At 39.1% G+C, this 21718-nt stretch overlaps 1 protein-coding gene across 1 annotated transcript in view; it reads left to right on the top strand.

Moving 5' to 3' along the window:
- The first annotated feature begins 2976 nt into the window (after positions 1-2976).
- The window catches only part of LOC134572180 (G-protein coupled receptor 83-like), a 54006-nt gene continuing 35264 nt past the window's right edge, over positions 2977-21718 (top strand). The window contains exon 1 of the mRNA XM_063430988.1: positions 2977-3796. Within this exon, the coding sequence (XP_063287058.1) occupies positions 3413-3796 (384 nt within the window). The 5' untranslated portion in view covers positions 2977-3412. The remainder of the gene's footprint in view (positions 3797-21718) is intronic.

Below are 21718 nucleotides of genomic sequence, written 5' to 3'. Positions count from 1 at the left end.
GTGCTGGGAGGAAGTGATCCAAGATCACTAACTCTACATGCTGCAATGCATAAATTGAGGCTTGTCCTTCACAACCTGTTGGTATTACCAGATAGCTGAAGTTTCACTGAGACTCCTGATAGGCCAGAGCCTGTTTGGCTCTAGCAGCCTTGAGTGCCATGCAAAGACACCTCAAGGGCCGTGCATGGCACAAGTGCCATAGGTTGCCTACCCTTGCACTAGAGACTAGTCAGTGCATAAAGTTTATTTTATTCTTCACAGTTTGGTAGAGTAATGGAGGAAGAATTATATTGCACATTGCCATCACTAGTTTTAAGTAAAATATTCAGATTGCATTCCATGAATACCCATAATAAGTAGACCACACACTGACAGTATTAAAGTCAGCAAGTAATAAATAGGTTTCACAGTATCTTGCACAGAGGGAGTACAATGATTATTCTTGAGATTGAAATAATTTTTTAATATGAAGCTCATGTTTTTCATCCATACTGCACAGTGCTTGCCTTCAAATCACTCATGAAATGGCATAATGATTGGTGTGACCGATATTGTGCAGTCTTAGCTGCTCTATCTCAGTTTAGTGTAAGCAAATACATGTCCTGAGCTGCCTCGGAGTAGTGGGAGTTGCACCCTCAGGAACCAGCTGCTATTTGCAGTTGATGCTTTTAATTGAGTCACTTTACTGTTAATACTACTGTGCTCAAAATAAGACAGTTAATGTAGAAGTCCTCTCTCTAGGATATTATTAAAGGGGGGTATAACTCTCACAAATCTCGGGCAATGTTATATTATCCCTAGCCTTAGTCCAAAACCTACCATTAATTCACACTTTTTAAAACCTGTAATATAACAATATAATGTAGTTTAGAATGATGTCTCCATCCTTTTTTTCTGTAATACAAGCTTCACCTTGAGGTAACAAATGTATTAATTCTTTCCACGTAACTATCCACCCACCTCCCTCCCTCTATTGAGAGTATGTGGCCATAAAACATAGTATATGCTGTATTTGACATTATTAGCTGCTATTCTCACCTGCATATGTAATATTGCTCCATCCACCCCCTTCTTCCTGGTGTAACATCTGTACGGAAGTACAAGTCCTGGTAGGCTCCTACAGTGTGAGCTCTTTCACGTTACACCTCTCTCTGTAGCCTCCCGGTCCAGCTTCTGCACAGAAGCAGTACAGTACTTTCAGAGCCAGGTAGGCTCTTGTACAGTGGGAGACCTTCACCTTCCACGCTCACTCTGCTTGATGTAGAGAGACTGAATGGAGATGTGGTTAATACATTTGTGTGAATAAAGAAATGCTGAATGGAGAAGGTATATGAAAGCACCTGTGTTTGCAAAACGTTGACATTGAAGAAGTGAAACAAAGCCACTCTGCAATCATTTCTTTGCTCTTTACTGAATATTTCCAAACATGTTCTCTCATGAAGGCAAAAGGCATATCTTAATCCCTAAGGAATTAATTCACTTCTTAGTTGTGCTGACATAAAACCTGACGTACACCATTTGGATCAAATAGCATTATATTAATAAAACATTTTTTTTTTTAATTATGCATAGTAATCTGCATCTTTTTCAACTTGGATATTTTCACCTAACATTTTTGCAAATTGATTAAAATCGCCACAAATTGCTATTATGTGAATGGGTGTACAAAGGTGACATAGGAAAAAGTTCTATTTAAAGGGACACTATAGTCACCTGAACAACTTTAGCTTAATGAAGCAGTTTTGGTGTATAGAACATGCCCCTGCAGCCTCACTGCTCAATCCTCTGCCATTTAGGAGTTAAATTCATTTGTTTATGAACCCTAGTCACACCTCCCTGCATGTGACTTGCACAGCCTTCCATAAACACTTCCTGTAAAGAGAGCCCTATTTAGGCTTTCTTTATTGCAAGTTCTGTTTAATTAAGATTTTCTTATCCCCTGCTATGTTAATAGCTTGCTAGACCCTGCATGTGATTAAAGTTCAATTTAGAGATTGAGATACAATTATTTAAGGTAAATTACATCTGTTTGAACTTGAAACCAGTTTTTTTTCATGCAGGCTCTGTCAATCATAGCAGGGGAGGTGTGGCTAGGGCTGCATAAACAGAAACAAAGTGATTTAACTCCTAAATGACAGTGAATTGAGCAGTGAAATTGCAGGGGAATGATCTATACACTAAAACTGCTTTATTTAGCTAAAGTAATTTAGGTGACTATAGTGTTCCTTTAAAAGCAAATTGGAGCAAATTGACCCCTTTCAGTTCAGGCCAGGGACGTCAATGGGGAAAACACATATAGCTAACCTGTTTTTTCACACACAAGTACAATTTTTTTTTTCATATATCTATACATTTTATTTAGGAGTTTTACAGTTCTGCCTACCTGTTAAAAAAAAAAAAAAAAGTTTATTTTCCGGTGAATGCGTGAAAAAGTGATTGTCACATTTTCATTTCAAGAAAGTTGTAAGGAACACCATCGTTATCTTGCATACAGATAGCTATTTAAGTGTGACTCCTGTTTATCGACAGATAACCAAACAGATTGCTTGTAGCAGGTATCTGATGCTTGTCATTCTGTAACAAAATTGCAATCCTTCGACTTCTCCTGTCTATAGAAGTGTCATTATATAAGGCTATTATTTATGGCAAGAATATCTCTCAGTAGAACAAGCAATGAAAACGATTATGTAATGATTTCGGATGCAATTGTATAGAACAATACCATATGTGTCTCTTCAAATGCGACGTTTATAGAAGCAATGTCTGCAGAACAGATTTTATTTTTAAAGATGGCAAAAAAACAAAACAAAAAAAACACCATCAACACAACTAAGAATAGGCAAAGCACAGAATAGAGAGTTGCATTCTGTTGGTTAAATGTGGCATCTGTCAGCCTCACGTGACGTCACGTCACAGTTCTGTATTGGACTTAAAGGACGAAAGCCAGCAATCACAGCAGCTTCAGGCAATAACCATGTGCTAGTGGCAAACGGAAAGAAATGCGATCATTGACAAGCTGTATATCGGTGTCCGACCTCCGGGACTCGTTTAGTGTCATTACATCTACAGATTGTTAGAAGGCAGAGACTAGGATACAATCAGTGGGAAATCTGGATTTGGAAATCTGGAACTGGACATTAAACACACTCGAGCGAAGAAACACTCACTGAAGTTTTGTCTAAGGTGAAGAACGTGTGGATGCTATAAACCTGCAATATTAACTCAAACGTTCCAAGAGGAGAACACCGGGTTAGTCTATCAAAGAATGACCATCAGAGGGACCTGAAGAACAACGACCATCACCAAGACTTTATAGTCGTGTTTTCCTTATATTTTATATTCGGTACATATATCACTGGGCAGCTGACATTATGTTGTTGATGTTCTTAAATGTCTGTTTCTAATTACTAAAATGACGAGGCACATGTGGTTCTCATTACCTTATGCTTCCAAGAAGACCTTTAGGGGGACTAGCGTGGCTAACTCAAGTGGCATCTTCTCTGGCTTATATGGCTTCTCCAACTTCTCATCTCTTTTCAATGGGGACTTGAACATTGACGACATTGGGGATTTTGAGAACAACACAAAATATGAAGCCGAGTCACAGAGCTCCACTGTGAAAGCTCTGCTGATTGTCGCCTACTCGGTCATAATTGTGATCTCTCTGTTTGGGAATATTCTGGTCTGTCACGTTGTTATCAAGAACAAGAGAATACAGTCAGCTACCAACTTTTTTATTGTCAACCTTGCTGTGGCAGATATCATGATCACCCTTCTCAACACCCCCTTCACATTGGTGAGAAAAATAATGGAGTGGGGGGCTGACCTAAACCAATTATTTTACCATGTTTCCTAACAGTTGGGCATTTTTTAGTTGTTTCAGAAGATGTCACTATGGGGGTTTGATGTGTAATGGTCTTTTTTTTTTTTTTAACCCTGCATTATGTCGTATTGTGTAGGGAGTGAAGAAGACTGCAATAAGCACGTTGAAATAGATATTGATATACATTATATGTTTCCTTTGTGCTTTGCTAACTATGAGTCTCAAATATACAATTAAGAAAAATAGTTTTTCCATTAGTATTTCATTTTTCTTTTATCAAAAATAGCATGTTGCAGAACTAAGGTTATTGTTTAAGCTTGGTGGGTGAGCCAGCGTGGGACACAGCATGAAACAATTACAGAGATGGCTGGATGTGTAAAAAAGAGAGATGTGTGTATGTAGGAGTGCATGTGCCTACAAGGGTCTTGCAGAGCAAATACTTCTGCATTTGGTTTTTATAATTTGAATTTTAACCTGTTTATTCTTTTACATGATTTGGCTTTGTTTTTTTTTTTTCTTTGAACAAATCGTGTACAGTTCTTATTGATCCTTCAAATATTTAACAGAAGCTTTTTTTTTTAATAAATGTACAGATGTGGCATGACACATTCGATATTATAAAGAAACATTTAAGTGAATATGAATACACCTTTATTAGTACATAGATATAGACTTTTATCAGTACATGGAAAAAGGATATTATAGAACAGTATACACTCATATTATGATTAATTTAAGAACAATCCAGTAAACTAAACAAATTTGTGCAGTTCATAACCCAGAATAAAGCAGATACCACGCTAAGTAGAAGTGAAGATATATGGGCATAAAATATATATATTTCAATGTTACTCTTTTATGGTGAGTTTTAGAATTATTTGTTAACTATAACCATATTTTAAATGTATTAACAAGCCTGAGTATGTTTTCAAATGTTCATTTTTTTATTGTATATTCTCATATGTGTGCTGACATTGATGAAATAGAATCAGGGTTATTCGTTAACAGGATTATTTATCAAAGTGTGAACCCATCGTACAGCGCTACAGAATCTGATGGCGCTATATAAATAATAAAATGATAATAATAATAATTCTAAGTGAATTTCACATTTAAGGACAGATTAGCTGAATAGAGAGCATAGCGGATTTAGAGAATTGTTAATGTTAAGCTATTTTGACTTTAAATTTGAAATTCACTTTGAAATCATCCTGAATTCTTACCTTGGTGAATAACCCTGTAAATGATATATTGATATCGAATTCACCAGGAAATTGTACATTTTATACCAAAATAGTTTACTGAGATTTTTTTGAAATTCACAAATTTGGTCTAAAATGCTCAATTCTCCAGTAAACATTGGAAAAATGACTCGGTGAATAGTCACGTGTGCTATTCAATATATTATATTTGACATGGGTTGATCGGGGAATTGAAAATTATTGGCAAAAATGACCAAACTAGAATACATTTCCAACTCAGTTGCTCTTCAACACTAATGAATAGTAGCTAAGCTGTGTACTGCTGATAATTGACTATAGCATTGTAAACCTAAAACCACATGAGCTACAGCTAACATACATAATTTTCCAGTCAATATGTTTGCCTGAAATGTTCAGTTCCATGGTGAATTCATGGTTTAGGGTTAGGAAATAACACTGATTGTGTAATATGAGTCCTATTTTAGTCTGTATCTTTATTAGTTTGTTTTATTTATTTTCAAGTTTGTTTGCCCCATTCTATTCTGTATATTTAAAGGAACATAGAGTCCTGAAAATAATATTTTTTCCAGACTATAGGTTTTTTCCTTCTGTCCACCCCACTTTGCTACTAAAAAAATTAAGTTTGATAAATATTATTTACCTTGTTTCCAGTGACCAGGACTCCTCCAGTTCAGCCGCCTGCTCTGCCTTTGAAGATGTCAGCATCCCTGCTGACGTCTTCAACAATGTCCTAAAATCCGATGTATCTGAAGGAATAGAATTTCATTACAATACAGAGTTTCACTCAGATCTGGAGGAGGAAGTACCTCTAGTGGCTGTCAGGAAGCCTGCTAGTAGAGTTGTATTTGAAGGAAGACTATAGTCACCCAGACCACTTCATCTCAGTTAAGTGATCTAGATGCAGTGGCCCTGTCCTTTTAACCCTGCTATGTAAAACACTGCAGTTATTTTAGAAATGCAAGTTTAAGTCCATCTCTAGTGGCTGTCATACTCACTGCTATTAGAGGAGCTTCCTCTTCTTTTACTGAGAAGTCCGTAGGAAAATATTTAGTACAATATTTCCAATGAGGAAACTTAAATGCATGCTGGGACTTGCCGTGTATACACATTAGGTCCCCAGTACTCCTTTATGAGGAGCACTGGATTTGGACATCACGGAGGCCATGATGTCGTCGAAGGTGGAGAAGTGAGTAGCTCTGAGGGAGCTTTGTTGCTGGAAAAAGGTAAGTCAATAATTTTAATTTTTTTATTTTCATTGCAAATGGGGGTCTATATTTAACTAGGGACATTAGGTTTGTATTCCTAACTTTATAGTGTTCATTTAACCGTAAAAAAAATTACAGTACCACTTAATTGAGATGAAAGAGTCTGGGTGACGTTAGTGGTCTCCTAAAAGGCTGTCTAATGCACCAGCTCAATGTAGTTGTTTTGGAACAAAAAGTCTGTGTGTGCTGTTCCCTGCATTTTGCCAAAGATTTAGAGTAGTTTGGCAAAACTAGTTATCTCATGCATAGACAACTCCCTCACTGATAATGTTGAATTTACACTTGCACATCATCAGTATCAGTTGTATCTTACACGAAGAGCCAAAACAGTCAGAGAGTTCTAGGCTAGTTCACTTTCATTGCCTTCCAGGTTCGTTGACAATGACACTGATAATGTATAAATCTAAACTCAATGTGGCTAAAGAGACTCTGGGAACCAGTGAGAGCCTGTCTGGCAAAAAGGTGTGGATTTGGCACCCAAAATCTCTTTGCATCAAAGCTTCTACACTGAGCTGTAGTAGTTATGGTGTACAGCTTGCCCTTTTAATTCTCAGGGTATGATGAGTAGAAAAAATGCTTCTTATAGGATGTAGCTCAATTATCTGGAAAACTATAAGCATTGAAAATTGTCGATTATTGTGGCAGAAGCCTTATTGTGCCTTTTGTATAGCAGAGGTTCTCAACCCAGACTTCACTATTCAGGCATCTCTCAATTATTGCTCAATAGGGATACTAACAAGACTATTGGGATACTGACAAGACAGGGCCATTTGGTGCCCCTTGAGGATTTGGTTGGGAGTAATAGCTCTACTTGCATCTCTTTTCTTTTTTTCCTTGCTTTTCACAATAAACTTTTTAATGACTTAACTGACCAGTGAGATATTTTAGTTGCTTAATGTGTCAGTAGTATGGCCTATTCAAATGGCTGTTCACATTTCAGGTTTACGGGCAGAATTTGTACAAGGGATGACTCAACCTTTCAATCTTTTGAGAATAATAAAATGAGGATCATTATTTTGATAGTAGTATCTGCAAACAAATACTTCAAGAAACACTTGAACAATCTTTATGCATCTTCTCTAGCAAAACGCTTTGATTTATGTAATTATAATTAAAACAAACTGAGCATGAAACATCTGTTAAACAGATCAGATAAATACTATTTACATGAAATGTTGCAGTCTGAAGTACAAACTTTAATTTTAATATTATGTAATCCTTCTTAAGCTATACAAATCTACAAATAATTAATAATGTTTTCTTTTTCCATATATATGTGGGAGACAATATCATCAAGACACTTCATCTCAATGAAGTGGCCTGAATGCAGTGGTCCAATCAATTTAGCACTTCAAGGTAAAACATTGCTGTTTTGTAGTAAGGGCAGTGTTTACCTTGTAAGGATTAAACCCACCTCCAGTGGCTGCTACCATACTCATGGCCACTGGATGTGCTTTTGCAGTGCTGACCGAGTAAAACTTGGTCACCTTTATGGAACCCCCATGGGAAATCATTGACTCAATGCCAAGGCTGCCATCAGACATTTTGGGGTCCCTGACACAGCTCAAGGTTTGGGCCACCGGAGTCTGCCCCCGATTCTGCCGACGGGGATGCAGTTTGTGTACTGATTGTAGTGTGTGTAGAACGTGTGTAGTAGATGCAGAGTGTGCATTTGTGTAGTGGATATACTGCGTGTATAGTGAATGCAGAGTGTGTATTTATGTAATGGATGTTGTTTGTGTGTATTACATGCGGTCTGTATAGTGGATGCAGTGTGTATAGTGAATGCAGGGTGTGTACAGTGAATGCAGAGAGTGTATTTTTGTAGTGGATATAATGTGTGAATAGTGAACGAAGTGTGTGTGTTTGTGTAGTGGATGCAGTGTTTGTGTGTATTAGATGTGTGTGTTTGTGTAGCGGATGAAGTGTGTGCATAGTGAAGACAGATTGTGTGTCTGTGTAGTAGATGTGTGTATTAGATGCAGTGTGTAAAGTGAATGCAGAGAGTGTGTACATAGTGGATGTAGTGTTAGTGTGTTTTAGATGCAGTATGCATGGTGAATGCAGAGTGTTTGTGTGTATAGTGGATGTAGTGTGTGTATAGTGGATGTAGTGTGTGTATAGTGAATACAGAGTGTGTGTTTGTGTGTACGAAATTGCTATATATATGTGTACACAGGGGATGTGGGGCCGGGACTGTCTGGGCCCCAAAGGACTACCAGGCCCATGACAACCGTCATGGTTGTCATGCCTTGATTCGGGCCCTGCTCAATGCTTCTCTGTAGGAAAGCTTGAATGTGCTCACAGCTCCAGTCATGCATGCACATTAGGTCTCAATGCTTGAGGAGCATTGCATTGGAGATGCTGGAGGAAGCAATGCCTCCTCCATGACATCACTGGAGGAAGCGAGGTAAGCAGCACAGAGTTAGCCACAACACTGTAGAAAGGTAAGTATAAAACCTAATTTTAGTATTTTTATGTGACACACGGTGGGATCTATCTAACAAGGGACACTAAAAAGTTAGGAGTACAGGTTTGTATTCCTATTGCTCCAGTATTCCTTTTAAAACCTGTTTTAACCCTTTAAGGTCAAAAGTTAAGCAAATCCTTATATATCTTGTCATACACAGCAAGTCATTGCTTCTTTGGTAGTTACTTCAAATTGATGTTTATCAGATATTACAGGACGCCTGCATTATGATTTATATGGCTTTAAATATTTCTTCTGTGGTGGTGGTTTGCTGTTTCCAAGTTTTTCCCCTAATCACTGAAGTAATAGAAACTCTTCTTGGGTTTCCATACATTCTCCACAAGACGTGATATTATGTTACAATGTAAAAGTCATATGGGAAAATAAGGGAACAAAGTTTGCAAACACAAAAAAACAAAATCTGATTTCAAAATACCTACACATAATTATTATTTTTTTTTTCAACTGGCAGATGCAATTTAATGTAGAAAAATGCAAAGTTATGCACTTCGGGGTAAAGAATGCACAATCAACTTATACCCTAAATGGTAGCAAATTAGGGATAACAAAACACGAAAAGGATTTGGGAATTGTTATAGACAACAAACTAGGCAACAATATGCAATGTCAATCAGCAGTGGCTGATTGTCATGCATAAAAAAAGAGCATTAATTCTCGGGATGAGAATATCATTTTGCCTCTTTATAAATAACTGGTAAGATCACATCTTGACGTTTGGGCACCTGTTCTAAAGAAGGAGAGTATGGCACTGGAAAGCGTGCAGAGGCAGGCTACAAAATTAATAAAAATAATGGAATATTTTAGCTATGAAGAAAGGTTAACAAATTTAAACCTCTTTAGTTTAGAAATATGTTGCCTCGGAGGGGATATGATAACATTATACAAATATATCCCTGGCCATTACAAACCATTGTGGGGAAATCTATTCACAAACAGGACTATACATAGAACACAAGGTCACACATTTAGACTGGAAGAAAGAAGATTTAGTCTAAGGCAAAGGAAAGGGTTTTTTTTTACCATAAGAACAATAAGGATGTGGAATTATCTGCCTGAAGAAGTGGTTTTATCAGAGTCTTTACAGATGTTTAAACAGCAACTAGATGCATACTTGTAAAAACAGAATATTCAATGATAATGATATGATATAATGATGTAATTTTACAACAGTAGGGTAATAAATAAATATATTCTTAAAACAAAGAATAAATCTGACCGCCATTCTGAGTTCAAGAAGGATTTTTTTCCCCTAGTTTGTTGTAAAATTGGAAGTGCTTCATACTGGGTTGTTGTTTGCATTCTTTTGGATCAATAGCAAAAAACAGATTTGAGGAAGGCTGAACTTGATGGACACATATCTCTTTTCAGGTTAGGTAACTATGTAACTATGTAATTTTAATGGTAATAATCCACCAATTTGGAAGTGGTTATGGTGCTTGGTGTCTGTACATGCAGCATCTCACTAAGAAATCTTACACATACAGGGATACAGACCTTTCCTACCTGAAGTGTAATTCCACTTACAGCTTTTAAGGCATCTAAACGATTCCATGATTTTAATAATTTATGATGGAAAGTGATGCGATTATTAAAGACATTGAGGCAAATATAATGCACAACTTTTTTTTTTACTCAAATATAGCAGCAAAGAACTTTTTTCATTTATGTATTAGACTTGGAGATTCACTTCAGATTGGCCAAATTCAGGCCGATCATATGATCAACTGAAATTCGGATTTCCAAGTTGTCATGTGCCAGGGAATGAACTTACATGAGCCCATCATGTTCAGTTTTGCTCTTAAATCAGACCGGATAAAACAGAAATAGAATAGTGAAGAGGCTGTATTTTGTGGGTTTTTTTTTTTTTGGTGTGGGCAAGAAGTCTGTCCAATCATGTGTGCTGGATCTCCTGTGCTGTCAAGAAGTAGCAAAAAAAAAAGATGATTGATGGTTGGGGGACAGTCACTAAATGCTGATTTTATTTACAATTCATGAGACGTGACCAATATATGGAAACCATAATTCACCTCTTTCATATTAAATGCACCCACACTTATTATATATCATTTTGTTCAAGAGAAAATAAGCTTTCTTGTCACGTCAAACATTTGTATATTAAACATAATTTAATATGAATTATACATAAACAAATGTGAGAAATTAATTTTTTTTTTGCATGGCAATTTAACTGTGAATGTCATAATGCTGTTAGCTGTTACTGCAATAGATTACAATAGGTTACACAAATTTGTATTCAGCAATGTCTCACGAGTAAAAAAAAGTACCCCACATGTACAGGTTTTATGGTGTTTTGGAAAATTACAAGGCCAAATAAAACAATTTTCGGTTTATACACATTGAAATTTGCTAGACTGGTTAGGTTGCCTTTGAGTCCGTGTGGTAGTCCAAGAATGAAAATTACCCCCATGATAGCTTACCATTTGCAAAAGTAGACAACCCAAGGTATTACAAATGGGGTATGTCCAGTCTTTTTTAGTAGCCAAAGTTAGCGTTCTTATTTGTTTGTTTGTGAAAAATGCAAAAAACTTATTTGAACACTAATTTTGTCTAGTATTTGTGACTAAGTGGCTACTAAAAATGACTGGACATAACCCATTTGCAATACTTTGAGTTGTCTACTTTTGCAAATGGTATGCCATCATGGGGGTAATTCTCATTCCTGGGCTACCGTACGGTCTCAAAGTCAACATAACCGATCTGGAAAATTTCAGTGTGAAAAAATGGCAATGCAAGCCATATATTTGACTCTGTAACTTTTGAAAACACTATAAAACCTGTACTTTGGGGTACTGTTATACTCGGGAGACAACCCAGAAAATACATTTTAGTGTTCTCAAGCCAGAAAAATGTATCACAACAATTATATCGTCAGTGAAAGACAAAAATGCAAAAAAACTTCATTACTTCCTGACAATATCATTATTGTGATATGTTTTACTGTTTTGAAACATCAATATTTGTGTACATACAGCAAAGTCTCCCAAATAAAACAGTACCCCCATGTACAGGTTGTATGGTGTCTTGGAAAGTTACAGGTTTAAATATAGGGCTTGCGAACCAAATTCTCTGGACTGTCTGCCTGGGTTGTCAGGCAGGTCCTTCAAATTTTAATTAATCAAATTATTTAATTATGTCAAAATATTATATACATATATATATGTAGAATTTAAATATATATGCATATATTTAAGTAAAAAACAGATACAATCTGTATCTTGTAATACCTTTTTTATTGGACTAACAGAATTTTTTAATGACAAGCTTTTGGGATAACCTCCCTTTCTCAAGTCTGAAGCATTTCTGAGCAAGACGACACATAGAATTCAAAGTTGAGTTGTGATACAGGGGTTAAAGTGACATGAGTGTAGAAAAGACACAGGTTTGTTAGAAAATAGACACCATCTTTGCAGAGGGTCATAAATATGTTACTGAAGAGCAGAGTGTTACCCCTGTATCACAACTCAACTTTGAATTCTATGTGTCGTCTTGCTCAGAAATGCTTCAGACTTGAGAAAGGGAGGTTATCCCGAAAGCTTGTCATTAAAAAAATTCTGTTAGTCCAATAAAAAAGGTATTACAAGATACGAATTTTATCTGTTTTTTACATCTACATCACTGGACTATATATGTATAAATATATATTTTTATTATTATTTTTATTTATATTATATGTAGAGATAGATAGAAAGATATATAGATAGATAGATAGACCAACCATCACCGAACTGAATGCTTCAACTCTAGGCTTGGATTCGAAAATAAAAATTCCAAACTGGTTGCCTAGTGGCAGCACTAGCAGCCAGCAAACACATAGTGAAAAACCCTCAGCGGTGCCTGGGTTAATTATGTGGAGGCTGGCCAGTGCTTGCTAGGCAGCTGCCTCTTTTTTAAGAGAAAGATCAGAATATTTTTGGCCATTCGTTGATAAAGTTTAACACAGTATCAATGTCCTAAGTGGAATCATTTATAGGCTTCACGGATCTAGATTTTTATGATTCCCTTTAAAGGACCACTATAGGCACCCAGACCACTTAAGCTCAATGAAGTGGTCTGGGTGCCAGGTCCCCTTAGTTTTAACCCTGCAGCTGTAAACATAGCAGTTTCAGAGAAACTGCTAGGTTTACATTGAGGGTTAATCCAGCCTCTAGTGGCTGTCTCACTGACACCCACTAGAGGCGCTTCCACGATTCTCAGTGTGAAAATTAAACTGAGATTATGTTGGACGTCCATAGGAAAGCATTGAGTAATGCTTTCCTATCGGCGGTTTTAATGTGAAATAGTCCTTCTGGATTTGTCAAAAGATGTGGAAAAAATTCTATTGTTCTTGGAATATCTATTGCCATGCCAGTAGATGTGGGAACCATACTTGTATGGTCCAAAAGAGCATTATCAGCATCCATAGAGTCTTCTGAGTCCATACTTGGGAGAAATTACTGGACTGCAGAAATATATAGTCCATCTTTCGGCAAATGGATTGATTGCATTTGCATTTTAGTAAACTTTTCAGATAAAGGTCTGCTAAAAGTTCTCGACAATTTATACAAAGTGCTTTCTCAGATTCTGACATTCATTCCACCTGTGGCAATACATGCTTAACATGCTCCCTATCCTAGGTTCCTGGCATCTACTTCTGTGATCAGATTTAGATCGGATTTGAAAATCATCCTTCTGTTCCATATTTCCAGGGAATCATATGATTTCTTCCCAAGTTTCTGAATTCAGAATTAGAGTGTCTGAGTAAGCCAGTCCCCATCATAGGTAAATAGTTTGTAATCTCTCGATACCTCTGTAATGTAGAAGCCCTGGTAAAAACACTCAAATTGATGCTCACTGCAATCCTATTAGTCTGGACATGTATCTCAACAACATGTGGGATTTGTGCAATGCATTTCTTTCTTGATTTATTTCCTTCTTGAGGTAGGTAGGTTTTTTCCGCATTCACCAAGAAACCTAAAATTTCTATTGACCCGGTAAGGGAGACGTGCTGATTTTTCCCAATTTATTAGAAAGCCATGAATTTGCAGAGTTGAGATTTTGCAGAGTCGATTATATATGTTCTTTTTGAGTGGCAATATTTTGAGACATTAGTAGAAGATTGTCTAAACATATTACCATGCAAACACCTCTGCTTCTAAGCGAGGCTGCTACAGGTTGCACCACGAGGCTCATGAAAGTCAGAAAGGAAGGAAAACAAATTGCCAACTTGTTTCTCTTCATTTGAAATGCAGGAAGTGTTGGAATTCTGGTGCTATTGGGAATTTAAAATAAGCATTTTTATGTGTATTTTTATCATTTAATTGGATGGCTGCAACAGTTCTTTCAGGTAATGTATGCCTTCCATTTTTATTTATTTAGACAATACAAATTGGTTCATGTTTCATTTGTCCTCCTTTTTTTTCTCTCACAGTTGAATTGGCATCTGTCTGAACTATTGCATCATTTTGGTGTCATTCTAGAACTTCTTTGTCTGTTAGAAGGATATATTTCTTTAAAAATAAGATTGTCCATTTTGTTTTGGACTGGAAATTCTATAAAGTCTTTATGGAAACCCACAACTGTTTGAATTATGCAAGCTTTTGATGTTAGTAGACATCATTTTTGGAAGAAAAGTGGGTGGAAGTTAAAATGGATTCAGACTGATACTTACCACAGGGTTGTCTCAATTATTCCCTGAATCCATATCCTCATCTATCTCATCCTCTCTAGGGACAAAAGTGTTCGTAAATTACGGTTCACTAAACTATCCATGTGAAAATCATTGGTTCTGCCAATAGATATCTTGATAGGGTCAACCGTTTTTATCAAATAATGCACTTTGTCAAGTTCAATGAAGGCTCTCACAAAAGTTTTAATAAAGTTGTCACTGAACTGGGCACCATCTATCTCTTTTCGCATCCATTAAGGGTCTTCTTTGTTAATTTCAGTTTATCTTGTATAATTTGGTTAATTGTCAACACAACTGTAACGGACCGTTTCAGCCAAAAAGGGGAAAAATGCGTTTAGGCGATAATCCCCTTTTCCCTAGACCAGCAGCTACCATAAGCACCAACTTCCCGAACTCCCAAATTGCACGAATTCACCAACTCTCGAACAGCAGACACACGAACCCTGGAAGCAGCCGAACAGGAAAAGCAATATGGACAGCTTACACTCCTGGCAGTCGGCATACAGTCCCCTTCCCCCCAAGAAAGAGACACACTCCAGCTTCAGGGTTAAACAGCAACTCATTTACTCAGGGCTACCTGCCCAGTATTTATGCAGGTCTCCCACCTGGTGGACACTCCCCTAGGGGACCAAATGGAAGACTGTAACAAAGGACAGACATAAACCAATTACAGACACACAGCAGTAAACATTCCCACAATGCATCCTGGTTTCCTCTCTTCTGCCCTGGAGATAATTGTAGAGGTAATCCAATTACCTCCCAGGACAAAGACAAGACTCCATTACACATGTGGGGATCTAAATACAGTATTATGCTTTAAAATATATAAAGTCACTTTTATTCCACCCAACACAGACATGTTACATATCCCCAGATAGCTCAGGTCTGGGTGCACATTATTAAGTGACTGGCACCCAGACTACACGAATACAGTTTAATCGCCATGGAGCCAAAGTCTTTAATCACACAAATAGGCTCCATGGTATAGCTATCTGGGTTACTACAATTCCCATAGAAATACCGAATTCCAGTGTTCGGTTAACCTTGTACGATAGGACCCAGGCGACAGACGGCTCAGCGGTGTTCGTGCAATTAAGTGTCCGTTTATAGTTCCATAGAATCCTCGCCGAACACCGCTGGTCTTTCGCACGATTAAAATGGCCGCTACCTCGTGGTCGGCAAACGAACAAAGGCCACCCAGCGTTCATCAATTAAGCTGCGGTTAACCGCAGCTTCTGGGCGGTTAATTGACGGCACACTCCATCTCCTAGGTGGTCCCTCATACGGTAGTTTGTTCGGTAGCTGGAATCTACTGAACACCCCGGCTGAAAGGCACGAATATGCCTTTCTGCAGGTAAAATAAAGCTTTTTAAAGTCTGGTCCATAGTCCAAAGGAAGCAGGCGAGCAACCAGGCTTCTCCAGCTCATAGTGGCGAGGTTGGTTTCGCCACACTTCTCCCCTTTACCAACTAGACTAACAGGGTACCTGACCTCCTGCCGGTCAGTGCCCTGGTTAGTCCAGCAACCCACCCACAAAACACAACTATTAGTACAGCCCCCCCACAATAACTGGGTACTACACCTGAAAAAATTACAAACTTGTCCAGGTCCAGGTGTCTCACCATGACTGTGTGGGGAACAGTTAGGCTGCCTTGGTGGGTTGCTGAGGGGGCAGAGACCAGCGGTATTCTGTCCTGGTGCCAGCACTACCACGGAAGTAGTCTGGTTGGAGCCTGGTTGCTGGAGACTGACTGTCTTCCCTTTAGGTGCATAGCTCGGCTGCCGGAGGGGGAGACCGACTGTCTCCCCTTTGGATACATCGCTCTGTGGCTGGGGGACAGGACCGACCGTCCCTACCCCTTGGGCTGTAAGTACAGAGACTACGGTCCCATCTGCACAGTCGTGGGGCTTAACATCTCCCCTTGGTGGGTTAGGCTGCCGCTGGAGAGAGGGTGTAACAAGCTCCTCCCTCTGGACGGTAAACTGCCGCTGGGGAGAGGGGGTAGCAGGCTCCTCTCCCTGCCACTCTCTCTGCTGGTGGAAAGGGGGACCAGCTGTCTCCCCTTTCATTCTCTTGTCCGGCTGCTGGGGTGCGAGACTGACTGTCTCTGCTCCCGGCAGGACACACTGCCGCTGGGGAGGATGGACGACACCATCAGCTCCCTGGGGTACACACTGCCGCTGGGGAGGAAGGGCGACACCTTCTGCTCCCTGGGACACACACTGCCGCTGGGGGGGAAGGACTGCACCTTCTGCTCCCTGGGACAGACACTGCCGCTGGGGAGGATGGACGACACCATCAGCTCCCTGGGGCACACACTGCCGCTGGGGAGGGAGGACGCTGCTCTCCTCTCCCTTCGCTTCACACTGCCTTCTTGGCATATAACTTTGCTGCTGGGGGGCAGGAACAACAACCTCTGCCCCCTGTAACTCAGCCTGCCGCTGGGGAGGAAGGACTGCACCTTCGGCTCCCTGGGACACACACGGCTGCTGGGGAGGATGGACGACACCATCAGCTCCCTGGGGCACACACGGCCGCTGGGGAGGGAGGACGCTGCTCTCCTCTCCCTTCACTTCACACTGCCTTCTTGGCATCTCACTTTGCTGCTGGGGGGCAGGAACAACAACCTCTGCCCCCTGTAACTCAGCCTGCCGCTGGGGAGGAAGGACTGCACCTTCGGCTCCCTTGGACACACACGGCTGCTGGGGAGGATGGACGACACCATCAGCTCCCTGGGCCACACATTGCCGCTGGGGAGGGAGGTCTGCAAACCCCCTGGCCCGCTCTGATTCCCACGGCAAGTACTCTCGCACTGCTTGCTTCACACGCTGCACTCTATATTCTGAGGGGTTGGGTCCGCATAAAGCCAGTATCTTGGTGACCTCTCTGTCATACGCCTCTTGAGTGTAGCTGGGTGCCATGCTTGCTCTGCTGCAGTTGGTTCCTTGTAGATAGGGGCGCTGTACGGGTACTGGCGTTGCCCTCACTTTGTAATCCAGGAATGGTGTTGTCTGTAGCTGTCCCTCTGGTTGTAGGAACGATCCCACCGCTGCCACCAATTGTAACGGACCGTTTCAGCCAAAAAGGGGAAAAATGCGTTTAGGCGATAATCCCCTTTTCCCTAGACCAGCAGCTACCATAAGCACCAACTTCCCGAACTCCCAAATTGCACGAATTCACCAACTCTCGAACAGCAGACACACGAACCCTGGAAGCAGCCGAACAGGAAAAGCAATATGGACAGCTTACACTCCTGGCAGTCGGCATACAGTCCCCTTCCCCCCAAGAAAGAGACACACTCCAGCTTCAGGGTTAAACAGCAACTCATTTACTCAGGGCTACCTGCCCAGTATTTATGCAGGTCTCCCACCTGGTGGACACTCCCCTAGGGGACCAAATGGAAGACTGTAACAAAGGACAGACATAAACCAATTACAGACACACAGCAGTAAACATTCCCACAATGCATCCTGGTTTCCTCTCTTCTGCCCTGGAGATAATTGTAGAGGTAATCCAATTACCTCCCAGGACAAAGACAAGACTCCATTACACATGTGGGGATCTAAATACAGTATTATGCTTTAAAATATATAAAGTCACTTTTATTCCACCCAACACAGACATGTTACATATCCCCAGATAGCTCAGGTCTGGGTGCACATTATTAAGTGACTGGCACCCAGACTACACGAATACAGTTTAATCGCCATGGAGCCAAAGTCTTTAATCACACAAATAGGCTCCATGGTATAGCTATCTGGGTTACTACAATTCCCATAGAAATACCGAATTCCAGTGTTCGGTTAACCTTGTACGATAGGACCCAGGCGACAGACGGCTCAGCGGTGTTCGTGCAATTAAGTGTCCGTTTATAGTTCCATAGAATCCTCGCCGAACACCGCTGGTCTTTCGCACGATTAAAATGGCCGCTACCTCGTGGTCGGCAAACGAACAAAGGCCACCCAGCGTTCATCAATTAAGCTGCGGTTAACCGCAGCTTCTGGGCGGTTAATTGACGGCACACTCCATCTCCTAGGTGGTCCCTCATACGGTAGTTTGTTCGGTAGCTGGAATCTACTGAACACCCCGGCTGAAAGGCACGAATATGCCTTTCTGCAGGTAAAATAAAGCTTTTTAAAGTCTGGTCCATAGTCCAAAGGAAGCAGGCGAGCAACCAGGCTTCTCCAGCTCATAGTGGCGAGGTTGGTTTCGCCACAACAACTGTTTTGCTTTTTCCCAGTATTTCCAAACATGATCATGTTTTGATGAGGTATCTAGAGAAGAATGAGCAATGTGTTTTACATCATGAAATTTTAATACATCTACCCATCGTGGATATGACATAATTGCGAACTTGTACTTATTTATTAAATCTGTTGCTGAAAAACAAAGGTTTATATAGAATATTTACCAGTGGTAGCTAAATTAGTAAACTGTGTATGTACTGTCACTCTAGGACATTTTCTAGAGGGGAAGCTCTTGCCTCTTTTGCTCTATGCTGGGAATGATAATACAGATAATTTATACTTACCACATTGGCTAATAATCTACAAGACCTCTAATTAAACACATACATTTTTTTTTTCTCTTTTACATGTACATCAAGGACGGAATAAAACCTTAAAGCACTGAGTCATGTGGGGTTTTGAGATCCATCTTGTATTTTTTCAATAATTGTTTCCATGTTCTAACATTAGATAACATTAGATATTTATCTTAGCCCTGCACTTGCCCACAGCATGTTTTTTAAAACCCACTATCTCTGATGATCTTTTACCCAACTTCATGACCCGAGTATGACCTGAAGTGTGATAGTATATCATATATCAGTAAGCCCCAAGCCTCCAATTTTTCATGCTGTTGCTTTTTGTTGCATGCGTGCACTGAGGAATTTAAGGCTTAGTTTTATATCCTGTAGAATTTGCATACATAAGGTCAATGGAATGGCACGGAAAATAAATGGAGCACAGGGAAAAGCCACAAATTAATACCAGAAATAACCATGGTATTTTATATTCCCTTTATATTTATAAATGCAACTTCATTAAGCTTCATGCATGTGATACATTGAGGAGCACAGTTTTATTATGCTGTGTAGATAGGAAAATGTCTGCACAGATGATGTATGATTCTCTCTAGTCGAAATGTATAATTTAAATAATTGGAGCTCTGCTCTATTTATCAAATTAATACTTATAGGTTAGGATTTATACCAATTTATTTTATACATTTGTAAAATGAGGTGATAAAAAAAGTTACTTGCGCACTATCCCAAATCCCTATGCAGATTTGAATAACTGGATGTTTTTTAGTATCACTCCAATGACCATTAAATTGTAAGCTCATCTGCCACGTCAAGGTAAAACCTCTTAGGTTAGTTCTACACTAACAATTCACCTTGTTGCGTTCAGCTAAAAGACAAAATCTCTAATCAGGCAGAAAAGGGATATTTTTTTTAAACCCCTACACGCTTATTAACCCTTAATAGGGAAACACATAGGCGGCAGCACTGTAACAAGGCTGTGTAACAGAAAAGCAAATACAAGCATATAAAATTGAGCCATGCAATCAAAATGCAAGAGAGTTTGAGCATAGGGTTTACTTTTCTATGTTTGTAGGTGACAATAGAATATTCTCTGCAAAACACTCAATTTATGTGAACCATATTTCAAGAACATTTTTACTGTATTTTAGTGTATATTTGTTATTTCAATTTTTTTTTTTTTTATAGAAGCCCTGATTGTAGCCTTGAAGTAGTTGGTTCGAATATAGGGACATAAATCATGCTAGGTAGTTTGCCAGCACACACACACACACACACACATATATATATATATATATATATATATATATATATATATATATTACAATTGCTGTTTTCCTTTGTTTACATACATTGTACGGAATTGCCAGAGATTGCCCGTATATTTAAATAATAAGTTGGTGGGCTTCATGGTCTAGGCATTGCTACAATCTGTGCCACTGTGGTGGGTTAGCCTAGTTCTTTCAGCCAATGACTGCCATCTGGGAACTTAATTTAATATTATTGGATAAGCTTTTCAAATGATTTAATATTTTCGATAAACTTTTTAAATGATTCATTTTATAAAAAATATTTATATTTTGTAATATTTAAATATTTTTATATATATTTATATGTTTTATTTGTGATATATGTTTGATATTTAAATATTTAGAAAAAATAATGAAAACAGTTTATTAAAAAAAAAAAAAAAACATTTCAAAATCGTATCTGATAATAATAAATTGAGGTCCTAGATGGCAAGTTGGATGAAATTAATGCAAAAGCGAAAATTCACATTAGCAAACCACTCTGAATTGATTTAACACAGACTGAAGCCAGCCCCCTACAATCTGTGCCACTGTGGTGGGTTAGTCCAGTGCTTTCAATGACTGCAATCTAGGACCACAATTTAATATTAACGGATAAGCTTTTCAAATGATTTCATATTTTGGCTAAACTTTAGAAATGATTTCATATTGTGAAAAAAACATTTACATTTTGTAATATTAAAATAATTTTGTTATATTGATATATGTTTTATGTAGGATATATTTTTGATATTTTAATATTTAGAAAAAAAAGAATTGAAACAGTTTATTTAAAATAATAAAATAATTTGAAAAGCTTATCTGATAATATTAACTTGAGGCCTAAGGCAAAGGGAACACAGAAGGGAAAATTTTACATTACCAAACCACTCTGAATTGATTTAACACAGAACCTGGAGCCATCCCCAGATGATCTTGCCAGTATAACGATTAATGTGGATATGTTGCTTTGAGAATCTCTGTATCATAACATATTGATTTATTAAATTAGCAATATGCTGCTGTGTGGATAATTTTCTGTTAGTAGTGTGGAATGTAATCTGACTAAGGCATTTGCCCCATGTAGTATGTAAGTCTTGTTAACCCCTTAATGCCGTTACGGCGTTCTATGCCGTCCCGCATTAAATGGGCTTTAAAACAATTGCGGCGGCATAGAACGCCGTAACAGCTAAAGCCTCCAGGAGATCAGAGGTACTTACCTCCGCCGCGATCCTCTTCTGGAGGGCTGCCTGACAGCCCAGGCCCTCCCCCAGCAAATCAGGCCCCCGGGGGCCATGTGATCGCTCTCAAAGAGCGATCACATGGCCCCCTATAGCTGGCTGTGGATCTGCCAGCAGGGGAACTGTCTGTAATGTCAGACAGTCCTCCTGCTGTTG

This window comes from Pelobates fuscus, chromosome 9 (genome assembly GCF_036172605.1).
Source record: "Pelobates fuscus isolate aPelFus1 chromosome 9, aPelFus1.pri, whole genome shotgun sequence".
Lineage (NCBI taxonomy): Eukaryota > Metazoa > Chordata > Amphibia > Anura > Pelobatidae > Pelobates > Pelobates fuscus.
Note: the sequence above shows the minus strand (reverse complement) of the source record. Positions and strands in the feature narration are given on the sequence as shown.